This window comes from Eretmochelys imbricata, chromosome 6, assembly GCF_965152235.1.
Source record: "Eretmochelys imbricata isolate rEreImb1 chromosome 6, rEreImb1.hap1, whole genome shotgun sequence".
NCBI classification, from domain to species: Eukaryota; Metazoa; Chordata; order Testudines; family Cheloniidae; genus Eretmochelys; species Eretmochelys imbricata.
In genome coordinates this window covers 37408532-37432637 of record NC_135577.1, presented here as the reverse complement: position 1 = coordinate 37432637, position 24106 = coordinate 37408532, and the positions used below count along the sequence as shown (strand labels likewise).

General features: G+C 36.6%; 1 protein-coding gene across 3 annotated transcripts in view; it reads right to left on the bottom strand.

The window, feature by feature from the left end:
- USP47 (ubiquitin specific peptidase 47) overlaps positions 1-24106 on the bottom strand; it is a 94490-nt gene that overhangs the window by 46617 nt on the left and 23767 nt on the right. For all 3 annotated transcript variants that reach the window (XM_077818413.1, XM_077818416.1, XM_077818415.1), the window contains 10 exons: positions 23732-23845; positions 21652-21787; positions 19382-19478; positions 16117-16262; positions 14902-14981; positions 13967-14116; positions 7188-7283; positions 6941-7093; positions 4941-5108; positions 10-141 (listed from right to left, as the gene is read on the bottom strand). In XM_077818413.1, coding sequence (XP_077674539.1) covers positions 10-141; positions 4941-5108; positions 6941-7093; positions 7188-7283; positions 13967-14116; positions 14902-14981; positions 16117-16262; positions 19382-19478; positions 21652-21787; positions 23732-23845 — 1272 coding nt within the window. The remainder of the gene's footprint in view (positions 1-9; positions 142-4940; positions 5109-6940; positions 7094-7187; positions 7284-13966; positions 14117-14901; positions 14982-16116; positions 16263-19381; positions 19479-21651; positions 21788-23731; positions 23846-24106) is intronic.

Below are 24106 nucleotides of genomic sequence, written 5' to 3'. Positions count from 1 at the left end.
TTACTTTACCTTGCTGACATGTTGATCATTGAAGCTATACCACTGCTCATCATTAAAAGATTTTATGCAGGCATAGTAATGGCCACCAGCAGCACTTCCTGAATGGACCATTACAGAAAAGAGTTCATACAGTAAAGAATTCTAGAGAAGAAAAATAAATAGATAAATCAAAGTAAGGAACAGAGAACTTGTAATAAGTCATTCTGACAAACTGCACCTGTGTTATTTAAAAAAAGTTTCTCAATTGTGTATAGTTACATGAAAAATAACTATGGAAACAATTGTGCATAGACCTCTCTACAAGTACTATTCTGCATTATTAGTAGAATTACAGTAGCACACAGAGGCCCCAACCAAGATCAGAGCCCCATTGTGCTAGGCGCTGTGAGAAAAAGCATAATAAGAGACAATAAGCTCTTTGGGGGTGGGGACTATCTAAAAAACAGGAAAGACAAAGGAAGTATTATCTTCATTTTACTAATGTGGAAGAGAGAAACGGAAAGAGGAGTGACTTGTCCAAGGTCACAGAGACAGGTCTCCTAAGTCCTAGTCAACTGCCTTAAAACCACAGGACCACCCTTCCTTCCTATACAGATGCTGAATATGAACGCAGATACAAAATATAAAATTTTATCCCTACCTTACTTACAATATATTCTCCTTATCCAAAAAAACAGAGGGAGCCTGCTGTAGAGTATGAACCTGGCATTAAAAATTAATAAAAATAATTTTCAGAGAAAAAACTAATCTGATGTTAAGGATGGGAAAGTTTCACTAACTCAAAAGAAAAAATAATACGGTACAGTTTAAAAAATCTGAATAGTGCCAACCCAGGAAATTAAGCCCAAATTAAATTTATAAACTCCACAAACATCTGAACGTACAGACATTCACAGTTAAGTTGACTCAACAACTTTAACTCTGCGCAGGCTTATTTCACCTTAACTATGGAAGCAACTGCTTTCTCTCTAATATTTAGCATAGACAAGGCACTTATCTTCAATGTAATTTACAAACTTTAATCCTCATAATACTTGTGAGGCATTACTGTTAAAAACAATTTTCTTATGTCGGACAGTTAACATCCACATTTTACACATGGGGAAATTGAGACAAATAGGTACAGTGACTTGCCTACAGTCACAAACCATGTCAGAGCATGGATTAAAGTATTGACGATTAGACCATTACACTACCTTTCTTCTCTGTACACTTTCAATCAATGTGTAATGAAGGCCAAAAAGTAGTTTCCTTTTTTTGGGGGGGTATCTTTAAAACTTAATTCTGTGTTATAAAATTTGGACTGGGGCATGGCGGGAAAAGAGTGGGGACCTCTATAGAACCAGAAACAAAAGTATGTGATTTCCTTCATCATTAGTCCGAAGGCTCAAGAGTCTGAAATAGTAAGAACTTATGTAGCATTTTCCATTGAAGGCTTTTCTTTTCACAAACATGAATTTATTAATCCCCAACTTCCTGCTGAGGTAGGGTAAACCTCTCCATTTTACACATGGAAACACAGAAGCACAGAAAGATGAAATTACTTGGCCAAAATGCAGAGTCATTGTCAAATCTAGGATTAAGTTATGGGTATTATGACTTTCACTCCCTGCATTAATCAAGTGACTTAACTAGCTCCTACTTCTCAGAGATTTACAGGAGTCCCAATACCACATTTATCAAGACTGAAACTGATCACTAGCACCCCAATGTCTAATTTATTAGAGGGCCAGAATGTAGATATTACACTATTAAAAACAGTCTTTAAAGGGTTTATAAAGGTTCAGTTCTAACCAATCCACGGCTTCCTAATGGGTCTAGACTGATGCAAGCTACAGGCCATCTAAGTTCCCTCTAAGATGCACTTCCGCGGAGCAGGCTATAAAGGGCCACACAGGTGCACTGCCACAAGCACCTGGAGAGGAGAGAGGTGGGGGATGGAGCAAGTTGGGGCGTGCAGAGCTGCCTCGGCCCCAGCCCCAGGGCAACCTCTGAGGGGGAGAGGCGCCTTGGCCCTGCTGCTAGTGGGGAGAGGGCTGAGGGGGGGCAGTCCTCTGGCCCCAGCCCTGGGGCAGCCTGCAGTCCAAACCCCTCATCCCTGGCTCCCCACCCCCGCACGCACTCCAACCCTCTGCCCCAGTTTTGAGTCCCCTCCCACACTCTGAACCCCTCGGCCCCACCCCACATCACTTTCATACTGGTGCACATAAAATTCATTCCGCACATTGATATAAAAAATTAGAGGGAACGTTGCAAGCCATGTTTCAGATTAGTTCACTGAATAAGGTCAGCGAAGCCTATCCTACAATTAAGTATTAGTAACAACTTTTCCAAAGATTTCAGAGAAGATTTGTACCAGTAAAAGTTTTCCATCTTAGAGTCCTTGGTAATCACAAAACAACAGAATGGGGGCACTGCTATCATGGAATGAGTTGCCATTGTGAAATGTATTTTGTGACTATTAATTCAAGATATTTAATAGCAAATTAAAATGCTCCTAATACCCTCTTCTCTTCTACATGATCATTTCTGTAGGCCAACAAACAGATAGCTGTTTTCAGAGATCTGTACTATTACTGTATTTTCCTAACTTTTTCCACTCTTAGCAACTCAAAAAAACAGGACTTTCATCCCAAATTTGTGAGCCTGATAAAAGAAAAAAGTTAAGCAATCATACTGCAATGAAAATTTATTTAAGACAAAAAAACAATCTTTTCCAATTTCTCTATGGTGAAATCTCATACTACTCAGACAAGATAGAGATATCTAATACTTGTAGATCACGGTTTCACCTACAAGAATGAAGGGGAGTTGAACTTTCATCTTTATCTGTCACCTTTCCCCAAGTAAGTTTTACAACTTCATGGTGGTACTCTAGTACTTCTAGAAAAAGAGATTGTAGTGGTGGCCTATAATGCTCTCTTTCAAGTACACTGAAATTATGGCTGACCAAAAGACTGACTTTTCCTTTCAGATGTAGCTGTCACCAATGTCAATATCTGCATCACCAACACACTTTCTACCATAATGTACCAGTCATGGAATGGCCTTCAATAAGATTCTAGCCCTAACCATCTCATATCTTGACTACTACAACTTGGCCTTGACAAATGCAATCTTGGCTCCCTCAAGTCTATTCAAAACTCTGCTGCTAAGATCATCATCTTGACTTGTTGCTATGACATGAACCCCTTCTTCACATGCCTCCTCTCACTTCCCCTTCACTGCATAAAATACATGCTACTTGTCTTTATCTCTGCTCTGCCAGATATATCAGTCTTCCTTGTTCATTAGCTGAATGTTTTTCTCAAGCACATTCTTGCTTCAACCCCCTCCCACAAAATGGGTAGGAAGAGCTCAAAAATATGTAAAGCACTACATCACCCTCATTCAAACACCTCCTTAAATTCACCTCTGCTTGGATAACTACAAAAACATTAGAGAACAGCTAGATTAGCAGCTAATAAAGCAGCAAGACTGTTAGCTAGTGTGGTGTAATTACTGCTCATTATACAAAAGTGATAATTTTACTTGTCTTGTTCTTCCCATTTCCTGTTGATCCAGCTGCTATCTATCACATTCTAATACTGTGAGCTCTTTAGACTTTATTACATATATGTAAAATCCCTAAGCACAAAGGCTCCAATCTTTAATTGGATCATATAGTGCTACCTTTATATTTTTAATAAAATAACAGAAGCATCCTGCATTCTCCAGCGACGTAGTTCCTAGACAGACTGTGGTGGTTTGCTAGGAGCACATTAACACTTGTACAGGCTTATTAGTTGGTTCTGGGAACAATTCAAGATGCAAGTGACAAAACAGAAGGCTTATAATTAGGTCAAGTCCACGTAAATCCAAGTTTCATACATACATCACGTTGCATGTGTGCAAAGTAGGAATAGCTGTATGCAGACAAATGAGCAAACTTACACTGTGATTGTGCATCCTGGAAGGCACTCAATATCTCCTAGGAGATATGGAAGCTCCTGATAAGATCAAGCCCTTAATGGGCCTGACTCACCTATCTTAGCTGGTTTGACACAAGATCTCAATTTCCTCAAATTCATGTCACAGATTAAAGAAAGTCATAATAAAGCTATTAATTCAGAGACATATTGACCCTCCACACTCTGTCTTGGTCTAACATCCTAATGGATCACAGAACATCGCAAAGACCAGCGTTTTCCACTATTATGCTTTTGATACCAGACAAAGCATCTCTGATTCCCTTCAAGCCAAACTCAATATTAATGGTACTTCCCTAGATATAAGAGTCCACGTAGCTCCACAAGATAATGCTGTGAACAAAGGGCAAGCCTGGGGAAAACTAGTATTTTAGTAGCTCTTTGTTTTAATGATACTTTATTAAAACAAGCCTCCATGAGAAACATGTTTACAGTCAGGTGAAAACTAGACAGCCATTTTAGGCATTCATATAGGTGGCTGCTCCAAGCTCCTATATGCTACAGGTGGAAGACAGCCTCTTCAAGAATTTATTCTCCCAGGATATGACAACATATTTTATGCTGAAATATATGGGACAGAACAAAATAGCTAAAATCATTTTCTGCTCCAACAGTCTGAAGGTGCTGACTTGCACAGAGTGGAACCTGCCAAAGACTGATCAAAACTCTCTAGCCCTTTGTTTTTAAATTGCAAGACATTTGCATAGTGCGAAGGGATTTGACAATCCACCTCATCATGGAAGTGCTCCCCAGAAATAAAAACTTTCTGCCAGAACGAAGCAGGAAATCCATAGGCTCTGGCCAGGTGAGCATTCCCTCAGAATGGGGAAATTCCCCATGCCTTTTGTGTTTTTTGCAATGCTGCAGGCTTAAATATTAGAACAAGAGTAAAGAAATATGACTGTTTTTAAAACACCATTTATCTGGACAACATACTAAAGCTGTACCCACATGTTTGTGTTTTAAGAGTACCTTTTCAATGCCAACTTTTGAAATCCTTTCAGCACCACTACTGCTTTCAAGGCAGATTCCTTCATCAACACCATCATCATTAGAAAAATCATTGCTCATCTGATCACTGTGACAGCTGCCTTCATTCTCTGCTCCACTATCAGTGCAACTCTCAGTTTGGGGAGACTTCTTAAAAATAAACCATAAATGTTAGTTTTATAAAGTAGATAAAAATGATAATACATATACATGTAACAAGAAACAATGAATTATCAAAATAAATAAGACTGTGCAATTCTATAGAAGACTGTACCTTCCACCTGCAAATTTCAAAGCGTTTTACAAATAATCCTCTGTGAAGAAGGATATAGCATTATCTATATTTTGCATATGGCAAATCTGAGGAAGATGTTAAGTTTTGAAGACAAACACTTTTTATGATTATCCTGACTGCTAACTAAGTTATGTTGATGTAGGGTACCAACAATGTTCCAATAGATTTCAGGAGAAAGTCTCCCAAAATGTATTTGTCTTTTGATATTAAAATTAAATTAGCTAGATATCACTGGCACGTCTATTTTAGGATTACATCCATGGAGCTACTTTTTCTTGAACAGAAGTCAAAGATACAGTATGTAGGTTCTTGAGAGTTCTGTAATACTTAAAATTTAAAAAATACATAGATGGAAAGTTTGTCTTGCTTGTTTTTCCAGTGAAGCATGCCTACGAATCCTCAAAAAGGGAACGTAATTAAAAGTGGTAACAGTAATAAAAACCGGCAGTGACTTCAATACCGCCTAAACCCATATCTCCAAAAGAAAATATACCCAGATATGCAAGCAGGAACAATCTGCTTTTAAATTTTCTGAGTGCTCAGCCTTTCACTGAAGGACCCTCTTCTGAAAGTTTGCATCTAGAGAAGGCAAGTCCAATTCGTAGAATTTAGCAAGTCTTTAGCTATTCCCCATAAGTTACCAGCTGACAGCAACAGTCTTTTGATCTCAAAGTCATTGTTCTCACAAAGCAATCCTAGTTTTGCATTTCAGGATTCCAATGTGCAACATTTTATCCTTTTTATTTGTGAAAATTAAGGCTGGATGTCCTTCACAGTGGGTGCAATGAAACAGATTACAACTCTATCCTCTTTTAAAGTTTACTTTAAGCACCTTATATCCAGCTTAAAAATATGGGTGAAGTGAGAAGAGAACGGATATTCTGAGAAACATCAACGATACATAGTAGTCACATGCCCATAAAAGTGCCACTGAAGAGGCCCTTTGCTGTACATTTCTCCCAGCCCAAAGGCCATGTATCCAAGCCACCATCTTTCTAGGTAAGGAGGAGGTGGCTTTCACAACCACCAAACCAAATTCTTATTGTTTAGAAATACACCACGCACTTTCCAGAGAATGAATTACACTCAGTGTGAGTGCACTGTTCCCAGCATCTAACAAAATGGAGGAAGAAATATATCAGCACTGGAAATTAAACCCAGGCACCTTACATAACACTGTAGAGCACTGCCAGAAGCCCCCTTTTGTAAATTAATTTAAAACTCCAAACCTGAACAGAAACAAAGAAATGTGGAATGAGATTTTTAACACTAAGTTCCTAAATCCTGATTAAAGTACCCAAAACAGTGGTCTGATTTTCAGAAGTGTTGACCAGTCAGTAATTTCCACTGAAGTCAAGGCGAGCTGTTGGTATTCAGCACTTCTGAAAAATCAGGCAACTTTTTTCTGATACCTTACTGAGCATTTAGGAAGCCCGACAGGCATACGTTTTCAAAATGCTGGCCGTGATGTTTTCCCTAATGCAGTGGTTTTCAACCCTTTTTCATTTGTAGACCCCTAAACATTTTTGAATGGAAGTGCAGACCTCTTTGGAAATCTTAGACGTTGTCTGAGAACACCTCGGGGTCCACGAACCACAGGCTGAAAAGCACTGCGCTAACGACACTAGATTTTAAGAGGTGCTAGAGAAAGATGGTTCTCAGAAAGAGACTGTACACTGGTCTTTACCTCATCTTCAACATCAATGAACGTGCTCATGTCTAGCTCCTCAGGAAAAGTCATGCGATCATTAAGTTTAATCCTGTGCATAGTGGTGTAATCAAAGTCAAACCTCTTCAACTGTAAAGTCAGCAGATATGGAAAATGCAAAAAACGCAGGCCCTAAACAAAAACACAATATCCAATGGGCAAGATTATGTTACATATATAGATAAACACTAACCAATGTAATGTTACACAAATGGTATGTATTTACCTTCCTTGCATCACATTTCTTCTTGCAGCGTTCGCAGAAATACTGATTAGGGCCATCAAGGATCTCCGGCTGAATGAACGCGTGCAACGCTTCTTCCTAATAAAACAAGATGTTATCTGCTTTTTAAGAACGTTTACTTTTATGTATGTGATTTAGAACATTATATTTATGCCTAGATTGCAAATACAGAATACAATGGTTACAATATGAAGTATTCACACATTCAAGAGCAATATGAATTATAGAAGTCTAGAAGGAAGATACAAAAAACACAAAGGTCAGAAGAAACACCAAGTGAAGCCAACCTTTCTGCCCTGCCCCAGGGTAAGCAGTCAAATCATGAATGACAATACATTACTATTAATTATATTTCATTCAGCCATTTGAGGAGTCCATCAAGTCCTGGTTTTGCATACAATCTAAAATGAAATATATCCCTGTTATCTTGCACATCACATGTAGTCACTTCTGTTCAATCAGTTGTTGCATAATTGATCTTATTCCTTACTTTGCTTTGGTTAGCCATCAGCCCCACATCCTTATCTTCACAATTTACAAATGGCTCTTTCCCTTCAGGGACAATACTTTCTCCCATCACATGTCACATTATTCCAAGCACAAACAGAAGAAAGGGACCAATTATCTAGCTCCTCAATGTCCGTTTTGTAGGTGACTGTCTCTCAATCTGCCAGGGGACCCTAATGCTGCTTTAGAGTACGTCAATCATTTTTTCTCCCATCTAAAATAAACACTGAATCTCTACTCCCAGTGCAATGAGAAACAATTGCCATCTTCCAGGGATACATTCTACTTATTAGCACATAAACATATGTGGTTGTAAACCAAAAATAGTCAGGAGTCACCTCCAATAGCTACAAGGGAAATGTTTCTAATCCTCCTTTAAATACAAGTTATAGTGATTTCCATCTAGCTTCTCAGTATAGCTGGGAAGTTAAAAAACATAATTAGCTGATAATTTTTCTCCTCTTTTCAACAAATGTTAAAGAGTGTATAAATGATGCATACCAGAAAATAAATCTATCAGAACAAAATCTGCTTTAAAAAAAAATTTATTAATTTTAAAGCAGTTCAATGCAGAATCTTATCCAGAGTTATTAAAGGTTAAAATCTTTACCCAGTTAGCATGAAAGCTGAGAGACTGGGTTTATGAACTACAGATGATACTCCGGAGCTATCTGCTCACCTGCAGATAGCTGCAATCAAACAGAAATACCATTGGCATGCTGATGGTGTTTACTTTAAAGAGAAGAGGATCAAATAAAAATCATAATGATGCCCTGAAAATCATTGTCTCATGATGGAACATAGTTGTTCCCTGAAGTCCGAATAAATAAGAGTGGGCTTAGTTGGGCAGAATAGACTCACCAATTGCAAAATGGCTGGTACAGAGCTTATAAGATTACTATCTAAATCATGTTGTTTGATGGATCCCACTTTGGGAGGAGATCAAGGATATGGGAAGGTCTTCAAAAAGCCTCCAATTCATCCCTTCTCCCTCCATTTCTTTTCTGAGAACTCAGGGAAGCACTAAGAACAAATAACAAAACAAAGGTTTATAGCCCTGCTTTTTCCATATGAACAAAAGTTTTGTTATTATTGTAACAGAAGAGAGACTCTTTACAAAAGGACTGTTCTCCAGACCACGTCTCACAAATGAGATGTGCCAAATTTCACAAAGAGATTGCACAGAGAAAGTTAGTTATCACCATCCTTCACTGTTTTTGTACCCAAACAGAAAAAGGAAAAAAATTAAACAACCCTAATAGAATCACAACTCTGAAGCAGGAAGGCTCTTCAGACATGTCAACTTTTCAGTGAGCCTGAAGTAAACTGTCTATATATTTACTTCCTAAATACTGCAGAATGCCTTTAATCTAAAGGCAACAAAATGTTAAATTGGGAGATTTACTCGATGCAGGAAGTTATATTAAAAATATAGCAGATAAAAATAAGTAAGCGGTAAATAAACTGTAAGTCCAAAAGGGATTGCTGTGTTTTGACAGTGGGGTTTTTGGACTGGCTAACAATTCAGAACAAATTAAATCAAAGCAAAACAAGTCAACAGCCAGCATGTTGAATACCAAACTTAGAAGACAACAAAAACATGGCCTATGGAGGTACTGCTTATGGAATAAATGCCAGCCAGGAATCTTACCAAATCTTTCCATAAGCTACTACAAATCTTTCTGTGGTACTAATTATTTTATTCCAATAATTGCTGTTTGTTACATAGGAGACAAGCAACAGTCTCTATAAAAATATATTCACAATATAAAAAAAATGTTGCAATTCATTCAACAACAAACATATGATGTGTGAATGATGGACATAAGTGGTTATGTAAAGTTTATGTAGACTCGGTATGATGTGCAAGTCAACAAGGAACCATACTAGAATATATACTAGAATATGTTATGGAGAAAACAGGTGATGCTCCTATGGACCTCCAAAAGTCGAATGAAATATCATGAACGGTAATGTATTCTTGTTAATGATTTCATTGCTTACCACAGGAATAAACAGTGAGATGCACTTTGACCTATGGTTTATTGAAATTATTGAATAACTTCAATATTATTATATCATGTTTCCAACTTGTATCATATGTAAGCACTATTGATGTACTGTATGTATAATATACTAAGTTTTCCATCTCTCCTCCAATTTTCCACTATGTAGTCTTTATATCAAAATTACCTCTGATGTTTAATATAAATATTCTCTACTCCAATTATTATTCTATTGACCAGTCTCCTCTCTTATGCAGGTTTCAGAGTAGCAGCCGTGTTAGTCTGTATTCGCAAAAAGAAAAGGAGTACTTGTGGCACCTTAGAGACTAACCAATTTATTTGAGCATAAGCTTTCGTGAGCTACATGTATCCAATGAAGTGAGCTGCAGCTCACGAAAGCTTGTGCTCAAATAAACTGGTTAGTCTCTAAGGTGCCACAAGTACTCCTCCTCTCTTATGCAGTTATAATTCACTTACTCAACAAAATTTACTATTGGTACAATGTTGGTTCTGTGTGGTTCACCGCGTGAGTGGCATCATATGACCCCTATTTTCAGTAACTGTACTTTTTAGAGTAAGACAATTTATCCATGAGGAAATATTATCTAGCCTGATAGCTATTACACATTTTAAACATTAAAAAAATTGATACCATATACACCGTAAGTTAATATATCAAGAAAACCAAAATATTTTAAAGTTTTCAAGTAGTCTATTTTATCCCAAGCTATCACTGTTTGTTCTTTTATGGTGCTGAATATCATAGTACTTCACACATTAACATATTGTAATAAATAGTCCAATCTCATCATTGCCTGAGATAGAAAGGAAAGCAAACTGGAAAGCTCAGAGGATGGGTATTGGGATACTTATCCTTTTATTTACAGATCATTGCTTAAAATCCAAGCCAGGTCAGTAATGGCAATGTCATTAAAACTGGATAGCTGTTTACGTTTATATAAAATGAGATGGTCTGAATACATCTTCCTTAGACAGATGCCAACTTCACAACATACTTGTTTGCACTCTCTGAAGAGCAGTCAAGATCCAAGAGTGCTCAACACCTACAACTCCCACTAAGATCAAAGGATGCTCAATACTTATCAGGACTAGGTCTGCTGGGAAAGCAGTATGGAGAATCTTTATCTAATGCCCTACTCCAAGTGTGCTACCGCTAGGGCGGAGACAATAGTTCAGCCTCAATAACAAATCATCTTTTGGCTCCTCTACTCCAGTGTTTCTCAACCTTTTTGTACTGGCAACCCCCTTTAGACTTAAAACAAGTGCGACACACACCCCCATTACAAAAAATTCTGACCCCCTACTTTAAGCAGGAGGCTTCAGGGCTGAAACATGTAAATTAGCTTGCGGGGGACTCCTATGGCATGGGGCCCCAGGCAACTGCCCTGCTTCCTATCCCTTAACGCCAGCCCTGCTTGTGACCCCCCCTAAACCCATCCTGCAACCCCCAGGTTGAGAAACACAGCTCTATACTGTTCTACAGATAGCCAGATAAATTCACTGTCTGGTGCTGTTGTCCATATAGTCATTTGCATCAACAGAAAATACACTTCTAAACTTGAATATTCTAATATAGGTGACTTTATGTTTTCCATTGTCAGTCTAATTTTCTGTAGGATCTAAATCACAAGCCAGATAACCATCAGGCCTATAGTGCAACACAACTAGTTACTGAGGTCTCTGATCTATGTAAATTCCTTATAAATTATATGTATATGCTTTTTCTAAAATTAAGCCCTTGAACAAAGCAAAGTTATTAACCTGATTTACATGGCCTTGGAGCGTATGCTAACAAAACCCTAGTCTCCTGGACACACATTAATAATGTAAAGCTATACTACATGAAATGAATCAAAGAAAAAATAAAATCAGAAAAGTAAATAAGGTTTCTTCAAACTGCAAACCTTAAAACAATATCAAATTGAATATAGTTTTAAATTCTATTTTGATTAGAAAAGAAGGCGAAAAGGAAGTGTAATTATTTGTAATTCTTGGAAGTTCTCCAATATTCTATTTCACAAAAATTTAACACATGAAATTTCCCGTTTAAACCTTTTATGCAGTATACTATAGCAAACAGTGGCATAATAAACTTTACTTGACATACTATATAATAACTTTATTTATATCTTGTACATCCATTGTCTCTCTTTCAAAAGTAATGGAAAATCACTTACCTCTAACTAGAGTTCTTTGAAGGTAGTATCCTCCTTAGATCCCCTATCTTGGGTAGTGTCGCCTGCTGCAAGTTCCCTCAGGAGCTGACTAGCAAGGTCTAAAAAGTTTTACATTCCCTTCCACAAGCCCTATTAGCGCATGTGTGAACCTTTTTCTCTCTCTCATTGCCTTTTACCTAAACCTACTGAACCATCATCATCTGTGGATCAATGGAGGATACTACCTTCAGAGAATTCCATTTAGAAACAGGCGATTTTTCCTTTCTCCAAAAGCCAGTATCCTCCATATCTCCCCACTGTTGAAGACTACAAAGCTAAAACATCTGCTACAGACAAGACAAATACAGGGTGGAGAATCAACTGCATAGTCAAAAGTACGCATAATTATAAAATAGCTCAAATAAATGGAGCGTAAACACAAACTGCAACCATGTAACTACCTCAACACAAAAGCTTAAAACTAGTTTGTCTCATAGCATAATTGATACTGATATTCAGCAAATGCTGTGAAATATCAACTGTAATTTAAACTAATCTGAATATTTATCATTAAGTACTTAAGTGTTGAAGCTTCCTGTATACTTGTTTTTTTTATACATATATTTTAATTTTCCATAATATTCTGTAGCAGACTTCTTCCCTATCAAAGAAAATAATTCCAGAATAATTTGAGACATCAGCACACCACTCAAAAGAGTAGTCAGTGATTAATGGAATTATTAAAAATTGTGTACACACAAAAATATAAATATATAAACACACAAGGACTTAGACTTTCTAAATAGAATATGTATATAGAAAGTCTCTATTCACTATATCAATAAAAAAGCAAAAAAAGCAAACTTCCCTGTTTGTTGTATTATTGAAATTTTCCTGAAATACAGTCTGAAAACAATGAAAGAGAAACCCATTTAACACACCAATGTCTGCAACAGCTTGAAACTGCAATTTCAAATGAACCTCCAGTTGGTGTAAGAAGTTCCATAAAATTTAGAAAAATGCTGAGAGGCACTCAGAAAATTTTCTTTACTCCCACCCTTTTTTTAAAGTTATATGATGAATGTCTCTTATCCTTGTTATTACCTTGAAGATTGGTATCCAAAGCTTTAAAATATCAAGTGCCCTATGTAACTGAAGCTATGTAACTGTAGCTAACCTGGAGATAAAATAATTCTTTCAATTTCTTAACAAAAGAACTGCTAACATTTTACAACAGTGCCAACTCACTAAATACAATGGAGAACATTAACATTTAAAAAGAAATTTAATAAATAAAATATAAAGCAGTTTATAACCCCAATATTTGCCTTGCTTTAAAATATTTAATTCTGAATTCTTTGTCTTATCTCCCATTATTTTTAATAATTCCATCAAGTATTTATTTTTAAAACCACAACTGTGGTATGAAACAGTATGCAAATTACTTTTCTTGTGGAAAGCAGGTCATTAAAAATTATTCCCTACATTTTATACATTTGCCAACATCACTAATGCCGGTGCAAAGGTATTAATAAAGAAAATAGAGTCATAATGGAATTTTTATCATTAGAATTACAGAATCCTTGCCAAATGAATAAGGGATGTGTTATTTTTAAACTCTTAAGTTATAAAAACCAACACAGAGACATTAAACTAGAAACCAAAATTCACTAGGTAGCTGCCCTGTTCTTTCACTAAACCTTCCAACAGAGCTAACAAAATCTAACAGAAGTGCTAATAAAAAAAACCCAGCCAATCAAAAGAACGTCAGTGATTTCACAAGAGATACCTAGGGCAAATACTTAAAAGTCTATCAGAAAGAAAATAATGAATTATTGTAACCTCAAGGCAGAATAGTTGCATTTCCCCTCCCCTTATACATGCACCAGTAGGACTCATTGAAGGGTTAAAAAAATCTTCTAGAACTTGCTAGCTGGTTCACTGCACAAAGACGAACACCCCAAGATGGAGTATCTAGGATGATACTTACCATGTAAGAAATTATACCACTGTCGCATTATGTATTCTATGTGTGTATGGATGTACTAGCTGTCAGCATAAGAGTACACACCACGCTAGCAAATGCCTGGTTGGAGCCATAAGGTCTGATGACCAATGGAATATCCAGGTAAGTGTCAATTCTCCAGCCCTCATAGCCACATTCTAGACATCTTACATAGTCCTTCAGTTTGCCTTGATACAGTTGATTTATGAGATCAGCCTAAAACAAATGGAGAGATTTATTTTGGCATAGTCTGAAACATCTAAAAAAGGTTAAAACAAAGTATTTCCTTTCTTTAGTTTTACACTGACATCCCTTTTTCCTTACACTTAATTGAAGAGGGAGAGATTGCAGTTATATATTAAACATGTGAAAAACATACATTTTATAATCACAAATGCTACTGGGCAATAAAATGTCCTGATGGTTTCCCCTTTTCTACTTTATGTTTACTTATTATTTCAGTCCTTATCTGTGTTCAAAAAATGCTGTTGGCTGGTCAGGGGAAGGTACTACAAAGGAATCATTTGCAATTCCCTACTGATGATTGCCTTGAAGGGACGAGTACACCATTGGATATCCATAGTATGCAGCAGTGCTCTGACCATGGCCATTCCAGTTTTATCTAGAGCAGGGAAATGGAAGCTGCATAGAGCCATCTATGCTGGCTAAGGGATACCTAGGAATTTCCTCCATGGTGGGGAAACCCTCAATTGGCCAGTTATGCTGGCCTTCTGCAGTGCACATCAACACTGAGGATCCAGCTCACTGTGACCAGGACTTAGACCTTTACACACACAACTTTAATTAAAATAAAATCTGTAAATCAATCTCAAAAAATAAATCACACAAGCATCCTGTAAGTCAACCACTGCCTCAGACAAAAGACAGTGGCAGCTTTTCAATTGTCTTGCAAAACAGTTAACACGTGACTACATTTAGAAGACAGTTAAACATTCCTCCAACATTCTTTCCCTGAAAGATGAAGTTTTATGGTAGATTACCTGCTCTGTTTGCTTCCACTTCTGTTCCAAAGCATCAAACATGACTCTACAAAGCTCCTGTACATCATGCTGCTGCCATGCTAGTATAAAGTAAAATTAATCTCATTCAGTGAAAACAAGAAAAAAGAAGTCACAGCCCTCTAATATTTTCAATAGCACAGTTATAGATTATATATATTGTTTAAAATAAATCATTTAGTTTTGAGGGTACTGTCAAAGTTCTATGCCTAAAATATGATTACTGTAAAAACTTCCCCTGTAGGGCTTAAGTTATTCTAAAATCATAAAATGAGGAAAATTAGCATACATCTTGTGTAAGTTTTGAGCATATGCTCATACAAGTATGAATATACATGTAAACAATATGGAGGTGCTTGTCTGCACAGTTACAGTTTAAGATAGTCTTCCATTATAAACCTGATTCTGACACACCTCACCCACACTTCCCCAAAACTAAAACAAATCCACCTAGGTTTTTCCCCCAGAAAGTTTAAGGCGTATAAAGTCTCATATCATGGCAGGGCAAGTGCAAAGTGCAAAGGATCAGCAGGGCATAGGGCAAAATTACATTGTCCAAGTGACCAACTGTGCATCCCCAAATTTAATGTCTTTGGAATTTTCTGTATTATTTTCTGTTTAAGTTTAACCTTTGCATTTCTAGGTTGATTTTTGTTTTCTGAGACAGCTACATCATCTTTTATAGGGGTTTTCCTTTAAACAACTGATATTTACAACTTTAATTCCAGCTTAAAGATTTTTGCCAGAAATAGATACTTAATGTTACAGTTTTGCTTAGAAGCTTCTCATTTTTCATTTTTATGTAGTTTTAAGTTTGATTTCCCCCCCGCAATCTTTTTTTTTTAAAGCAGCTAGAAATTATCTTTCCAATGATCTCAAATACTTATTTAAAAAGTTTGAATTCACTCTGTGGATTCTGACCATAAAAATTCAAGAAATCTAAGATGAATTTTCATTCATTGGCCTCACACTACAAAACAAAAAGCAGTTTTAGAATCGAAGTGTCCATTTAAACTACTCTATTGGAACTTGGTTTTAGGTTCTTCTTTAAAATTGTATGAACAGATGTCTTTTTACACCACCATCATCAGTTTAGTGCCCTTAAGTGTGTCCTTGGAATAAGCACTAACCAGAAAACAACAGCTATTAAAATTATTCTAAATTTTCCACATAATAAAATCCAGCATCAAACATTACCCTCACTACTATCCCATCCAAAGCTCCGTGTAACATCTGTTGTTTCAATTGCTCTCTTTTTGCTGGTCTGCAATAAAACAAACAGTCTTTGAAGCTGGTAAGGGATGCTCATCACTGCATCTTCTTCAGATTCTTCAAATTCCCATCTATTAACAAATAAAATATTTGAGTAATACTTCTAAAGCAATTTATTTCACAAAATAGCATTTAAGTTTGGAGAAATTATATTGCCCTTAAATGTTTGCTAAATTGTAGGAGTTAACTCTGTTTGACTTAGCTTAATGAGAATCAAAATTTTCTCCAGGTTTCATAAATCACACTCAGCAGTCAAAAAACCTAACCACAGTTTACAACTGTGCCAAAATAGTGTCAATCACTTCAGAATCTCTGATTTAATTGCTGCTATTATGGACACAAGCAACACTTAGGCGTACAACTTTTATAGATAATATTCAACATAAGGGTTGGGTGGTTGTTTTTTTAAAAAGCTAGATGATTACAATCGATCTGTAAGCACCTAGATGATAACAGGGTGATAAAGTAATAGCCAACATGGATTTTCAAGAACAAATTATGAAAAAACAACATAATTTCCTCCTTTGATAGGGTTACTGGCCTAGATGGGGGAAGCAGTAGATATGATTTATCTTCATTTTAGTAAAGTTTTTGACAGTCCCACATGATCTTCTTGAAAGCAAACCATGAAAGTGTAGTCAAAAGGAAATTATGAAGTGGGTGGACAACTGGATGAAAAACCATACTCAAAGAGTAGTTATTAGTGGATTGCTGTCAGACTAGGAGGATATATCTAGTGGGTCCTGCACAGGTCCATAACTATGCACTTGGACATTAGAGTGACGAGTATGCTTATAAAATCTGCAGATAACACCAAGTTGGGAGGTGTTGCAAGCACTCTGGAGGACAGGATTAGAATTCAAAATGACCTTGATTAATTGGAGAACTGACCTGAAATCTACATGATGAAATTAATTAAAAACAAGTGCAATACATTCAGGAAGGAAAAAATCAAATGCACAAATAAAAAATGGGGAATAACTGGTTGGGCAGTAGTAGTGCAGAAATGGATATGTTAAGGGCTGTAATAAAAAGGATGATGATTGTTTGCTCTCAATGTCAACTGAAGGTAGGAAAGGAAGTAATAGGCCTAATTTGCAGCAAGACAGATGTTAGATACTGGACAAATTTTTGAACTATAAGGATAGTTAAGTACTTAAACAGATTACTAAGGGAGGTTGTGAAATCAATGACTGTGGAGGCTTTTAAGACAGGTTAGACAAACACCATCAGGGTGGTCTAGGTATATTTGATCCTGCCTCAGCACAGGGGGATGGATTGATGACCTCAAGGGATTTGAGGTGGGTGGGGGAAGGGAGTGGAATGGAATGGAATGGACCTTGATGACTTTCCAGTCCTGCATTTCTAGGATTCTTTGGATGTGTCAGCTTTGTTGGAAATCTTTGCCACACAGTTCGTAAGCAATGCACCTCGATATTCATAGGTCAAAAGCTATAGTTCTATCTTAGTTTAAACTTGCAAAGCTCATCAGATATAGCATATACTCAAATTATAACGTGCATATCTCTGCTTTACAACAACTTCTGCACATTTGCTGAATAATCTCTCCTCTGTGACAACACTATCATGATTGTTTTTTAATACTAAACTAAATATGGCTGCAGCTACTTTTGATCTGAAATGTGCAAGGGACATGCACTAGTCCATCTTTTACATATTTATTCTTTTTAAACGTACAAGTGTTTCAGTTTTTGAAACTGTTTCAAGCCAAATGAAGTGCAGATTTAACTTTATGGTACTCAGGCCATTTTTTAAAAAGCCTCCATTATGAATAATGATTGTAAAATGTTTATACATTCTTTTTAAAAGATTTTAACATTCACTATTAGGCATTTGGATGTTATCAAATATTGATATTTCAATGTTTTAAAAATATTTCAAAATAAATGAAGATATATACAGGATTAGAAGAAAGCTAAAAACCCATTTTGCAAAGAGCAGATGAATGACAACTTTATCATCTTAATCCTATGTACTTTTATGCTTATACTCATCTACCCTACAGGAAAAACTAGACAGACTTAAGCATGCCTGATTTGGCTATAGGTGTACTAGACCTTTAGACAAGGTCTACCATTGTTATCTAACAGGTTTTTCCCCATCTACATTTGGAGAAATTGTATTGTACCATTGATGTCCATTAACCACAGCAGAGAACCATCCTAGCCCATGGCTCATCTTGTGGTAGATAATGTGCCAGAGAAGATCAAATAATCCCATGCAAAGAAACCATTCATTCCATTTAGGAGGGAAAGCATGATCATAAAACAAATTTTACTGTGTCACAGATGGATGCTTACATCAAAATTACCCATGACAAAGAAACATCTTAAGTGTCCTTTAATGGCAAAGATGTTTAAGCATTATCTATATAGGATCTTATACTGCAGCCATCATCGTGGTATTCAAACACTTTACAAATTAAAGTGACAAGAAGATCCCTGTGTTGCCCTCATTTCCTCAGAATTTTAGGGCTTATTGGGTTTGATTGGGGTGTTTGTTCTTATTGGGTTTGATTGGGGTGTTTGTTCTTGATTTGGGGTGAATGATTTTGCTCAAGTTATTGGAGGGAAGCTGAAGACTTTTTATTTTAATTTTGACTTGAAGATGTAGAGGTTCTTGGTCACTCTGATTTCTTCTTGAGCCATGTTCCACAGTTATAGGCCAGTTGCCAAGAAAGTTTCCTCCTGGGCACAAAAGTCACTACTTAAAAGAGCAAGGGGTTTTATTTGGAAATAAGGTGATTGTAGATGCAACTTAAAAAAATGTGTTGTTGGCTTTACGTGCATAGGGAGAGTACAACAAGTGCGAATAGAGAACAGCTGTAGGTTCACCTCATGGTTAAAACTCTAGGTAGCCAAATAACTGAACCTGATCTAGAATAAAAAAAAAAAAAGGAGAAGTTTGTTCTTGAGGCAAGTTCCTTCCTTGTTCTCCTCACAACCCCTGTTCCTTATGTCTACCCACCTTGGAAACAACTGCACTGCCTGCACACCCAAAATAGCCACTGCAGTTTAGATGCATTTAAATTTCCATACAGGAGAGATAACATGAAAGAAATTAACATGCCATGCCTGCATATCTATGGCGGGATAGAAAACGAATGTAATAGACTTCTAAGATGTCAATATTAATGATACTATCTTGTTTATATAAAACAAATACTTACTTGTATAATGCATTTCTAAATTCAGGAGTCATGAAAAGTGTTTGCAATAGGCTGTTCAAATAGCAAGTCATTGCTTGATTTACTAATCCCACATAGCCTAAAAAAATATATAAATAAGAGTTTGGGTTGGAAACACAGAACAGTTTCCACACCTGTCAGAAGAAAACTAATATGTAACTGACAAGAAAGAATGATTATAGAAGCAACATTACCACCACCACATGCAGGTACAGTCATTAAAAACCACATTTTTCACCATAAAAAAGTGAAGACATGACAAGAACTGTTGTGCTAATTATTGCTCAATCTGGGACAGTATTAAAGATGTACAGTAAAAAAATCATTTGGCATTCAACTTCTCAAATTTTCCTTGAACCACATGAGTATATTTTAGTAATATTGTAAAAGATCATTCATTAATATTAAAACTAAATGTTCAAGGTTTACTAGGTACTACTTACGTGGGCACACGTGAAGCTATAACCTAATATTTTTTTTAAATGATTTCCATCAAGAAGGTAATTTACACTGGAGACTGAAAACAGTCCACAATTTGGTGTAATTAAAAGCAAAATAGCAACTTTAACTGTAGTAATCACTCCCTAAGCCAGGGGTGGCCAACCTGCGCCTGAGAAGGAGCCAGAATTTACCAATGTACATTGCCAAAGAGCCACAGTAATATGTCAGCAGCCCACATCAGCTCCCCCCCGACACCTGCTGGCAGCCCCACTGATCAGCACCTCCTACTCCCTCCCTGTGCCTCCCACAGTGTGCAGGAGGTTCTGAGGGGGAGTGGGAGGAGCAAGGGTGTGGCAGACTCAAGGGAGGGGGCGGGAAGGGACAGGGCCTTTGAGGAAGGGGCGAAGTGGGGGCAGGGCCCATGGCAGAGCCAGGGGTTGAGCAGTGAGCATCCCCCCCAGCACACTAGAAAGTTGCCTGTGGCTCCGGCCCCCAAGTTGGTGCCTATACAAGGAGCCGCATATTAACCTCTGGAGGGCTGCATGTGGCTCCAGAGCCAAAGGTTGGCCACCCCTGCCCTAAGCCATCATCTGAAAAGTACTTTGTGCTGATTAATAACAAATCAATAGCCTTTACTGTCTCTCCCTAAGATGTTAAAAGTTACTCGTCTCCTCTCTCTCCCACCGCATAAAAAATAGCTACAAACTACTACTAAATTCAGTAACAAGTTTAATTAGTTTCAAGGGAGATGGGGAGTGAAACGTTTACCTAAATTAAAAACCATCTGAAGTGGCATTAAGGCCAGTTCTGTCCAAACCATGCAACATATATGGGACAAAGTAAAAATTCAATATATTGCTACATACAGTGACATAGAAATGAATTTGGACATTTGCTTTTGTGACATTTAATTCTGTATTCTGCAGCTTTAAGTGAAGAAGAATACTCGGGTACAGTTCCCTTCTCATAATACAAAAGGCAACCACCCTTTGCAATGAACAGGAGTTTGTGTGAAAGGAGTTCAAAATTGGGATATATGTATTATATTGTATTTGTTCTCTTACTGTAGATTTAGCTACCACAACTGTATTTGGATAAAAAGACATCTGACATCAGTTAGCACATGAATGTTTACATCCTATCAGTGTTATGGTATTCAACACCAGAGGTCAACAACAGTCCTAAATTCCAACTACTAATGAGAAAAGAAAGTCTGTTTACTGCAACTTTTCTCACACCACTGATCTCAGTGAAGTCACAAGTCAAGAAAAGTTTCAAATATAGCCTACAAAAGGACAACATATGATTACCATTTGCATTTACAGCATGATTTACACTACCAGCTGAACACACAAATGCATGAGAAAGAGGGAACAGATGTACTATAATCCCACAAACAGTACTGTCAAAACCAAATTATAAATTGGGGTCTAAGGAAGGTGGAGTGTTGGGAACAACAAGAAATTCAAGAGTAGTTGTGGATTAAAACTTTAAAAGCACACTGGCACCAAGCAATCCCCTCCCCAACCACCCACTAAAAAAACCTGCTTTTGAAGGAACATTTCTTCACACACATTGCAATCCTATTATAGACCAAGAAGGGGATACTTTTGTCCCTTTCCCAAAGACAGTTCCGGTAAGAACTATCAACAGTAGATAAAAAAATATTCTAACATTTTAATGCATTTAAAATAAATGGCTCTTCTTCAAAATAAATTAAGATCCTGCTTACTTAAGAAGAGTTAATATTATTTTAAAATAATTAACACTTTATTAAACAGGTTAAAACGAAGTGGAACAAAACACCATACCTGTCTCTGATTTACTCAGGATAGAAGAGTATGAGTAGTTTTGACAGACATAATCATTGGTACAACCAACAGAGCCTTCTCTTGGTAGAGGGCCTATAAACCTCTCTTGATTACCATCATCTGTCATACCCGATTCCTAAAATATGAATACATTGATTTTTATGTAAAAATTCATTTACTTAACCCAATTAACTTTTACAAAATAAGCTAAAACTCCACTAATATATCTCTCATACAAAAGAGCCTATGTTAAAAGATCAGTTAGGTTGTAAAGTCAAACACTCAAACTTTATGAAATGCCTGATTTACAGTTGCCCTTGTAACCTTAGTTCTGTCCCCTTGTGAGTCCATCCTGTACACTGACTGATGCAAGTGTCCTGTGGAAACAACAGTATATGACTTTGTAATTAAAGATTATTGTAAAGCATACGCATACAAGGGGGAAAAAATTAAGGTTGCACAGGCAATCATAAATCAGGCATTTCCTAACATTCAAGTATTTGATTTTGCCAACTAGAGTAGTTTTGCAAAACAAAAAAAGTGTTACTACATTTCTGTATGCAATTGCCAGGGTTAGATATACAGATTTTGTTATTTTGGTTTTTTTTAGGGAAGAGCTAAAACAAATTCTATTATGCACAACTGTAACAATCCCCTTATCATACATACATCATTTGAACCCTGAACCAGTAGTACCGTAGCAAACACTTCTACCCTGGGAGCTTTGAGACTGGCTCCTGTTCCATGTGTGGAGCCCCCAGACTAGAGTTAAGTTTTTTTATTCTAACATACTGCCAGAAACTTTCCTGATGAACACAAATGACAGTAGGGAAATAGTTACTTATAACAATTTGTCTCAACAAAAACAAAACTAAATTTTATGTGAAAAAAGTCCCTAGCCAGAGGTCTTTCCCCTTGCTGAATTTCAAAAGCTAGTTAGAAACAACTGAGACATCAGAGTTTCTGAAAAAATAGGTCTGCAAGAATCGTGTGTAGTAGACAGCATCAAGCAACCTAAATATAGGTGTTTGCTACCAGTTCTCCCTATTCAGAGATTCCCCGCCATAACATAGGCTCAACGTGGAATAAGGATGACAATTCCAGTAAGAGCTCTTAACTGTCTGTGTGGTGGTGATTTAAGTCACATTTCATTTCTGTGGTTTAACTGTTAAACTCAAATCAATGGAAGTTATTATATGTAGCTGTTGGTAACCCTTTAGTTTAATCAATCTTCATACAGTTTTTATTCCTGTTTTTTAAATGCACCAATCCAACGTTTTGGGCACATGTATACTTAAACACAAAAACAATTTAAGAGCCAGCAGTAATTTGCTGGACACTCCACCATCCCATTTCCCTCCAAAACGGAAACTGTCCAGTCTGGATTCAAATTCTGACTTTGGTCACAAAAGAGTGAGCTTGAGGGTCGTATCCTGAACATATCTGTTCATACTATAAAACCAATTTGGCATAAAAGACATTTTGCTCAAGAAAGCCTCAGCAGGTCAAGACGAGGAAATGCTGACAGAGCAGCATATTAAATCTTTTGTGTAGCTAGCCTACCCAATGCCTGGCTCACATAAACCATTGCTATTTTCACTTCCTTGAATTCTAAAATTCACTCAGCAGGAACTTTCAAATATTTTTGTGGCAGTCCACAATTTATTGTAAAAACCTTTATTGTGTTTGATCTGATTTTTTAAAAATAAATAAATAAAAATGCAAGCCTACAAAACTGACGTAGCTACACCTTTGCTGCTAAAGATCCTATGTAGCATGCAGAATTATCTTACACTTGGCTTGGATACTATTAAGTTCATTCTGTTAAGAACCGTCTTTATATAAACAAAGCTTATCAAGCAGTAACAGAAAATAACTAATACTATTTTTTATCACTGGTATTTTTACTTCTAATACACAAACAGGTAATACAAGTTTTTTTTGAGAGACTTAGTATGACATACAGGACTAGAAAAAGAACTATAATGTAATCCTGTCATAAGGGTAAGGCAGACACATTTTCTCTCTGGTAAAGCTTGAAAGGAATATAAACGTGGTGAATATATCTATTTTGGCTTACCGATACTATATGAGGCTGTTCACCATCTTTATCTGTCAAATGTAGAAAATTTTTCTTCCCTACTTCAAAACCAGCATCAAGAATAGATTTATCACTGGTTTGATCCAAAGGAGTCTGTAAGAATAAAACATCAGACACATTTATATGTAATCAAAGATTTTGTGAACAAGTTCAGTAAGTTTTCTTCTATATATATATTGCTTCAAATAATCTATCATACTACAGTGAAAAAGAAAATAGCCTTGCCATCTATGAAATAAGCAGCTTTTAGTATCAAACTTAGGAGTTCAGAAAGAACTACCCTCAGGAGAAACCAGTGCATAAATCAAATCCTAATCAAAACAGTTAATAAATATTTGCAAATTGGTCAGTTTA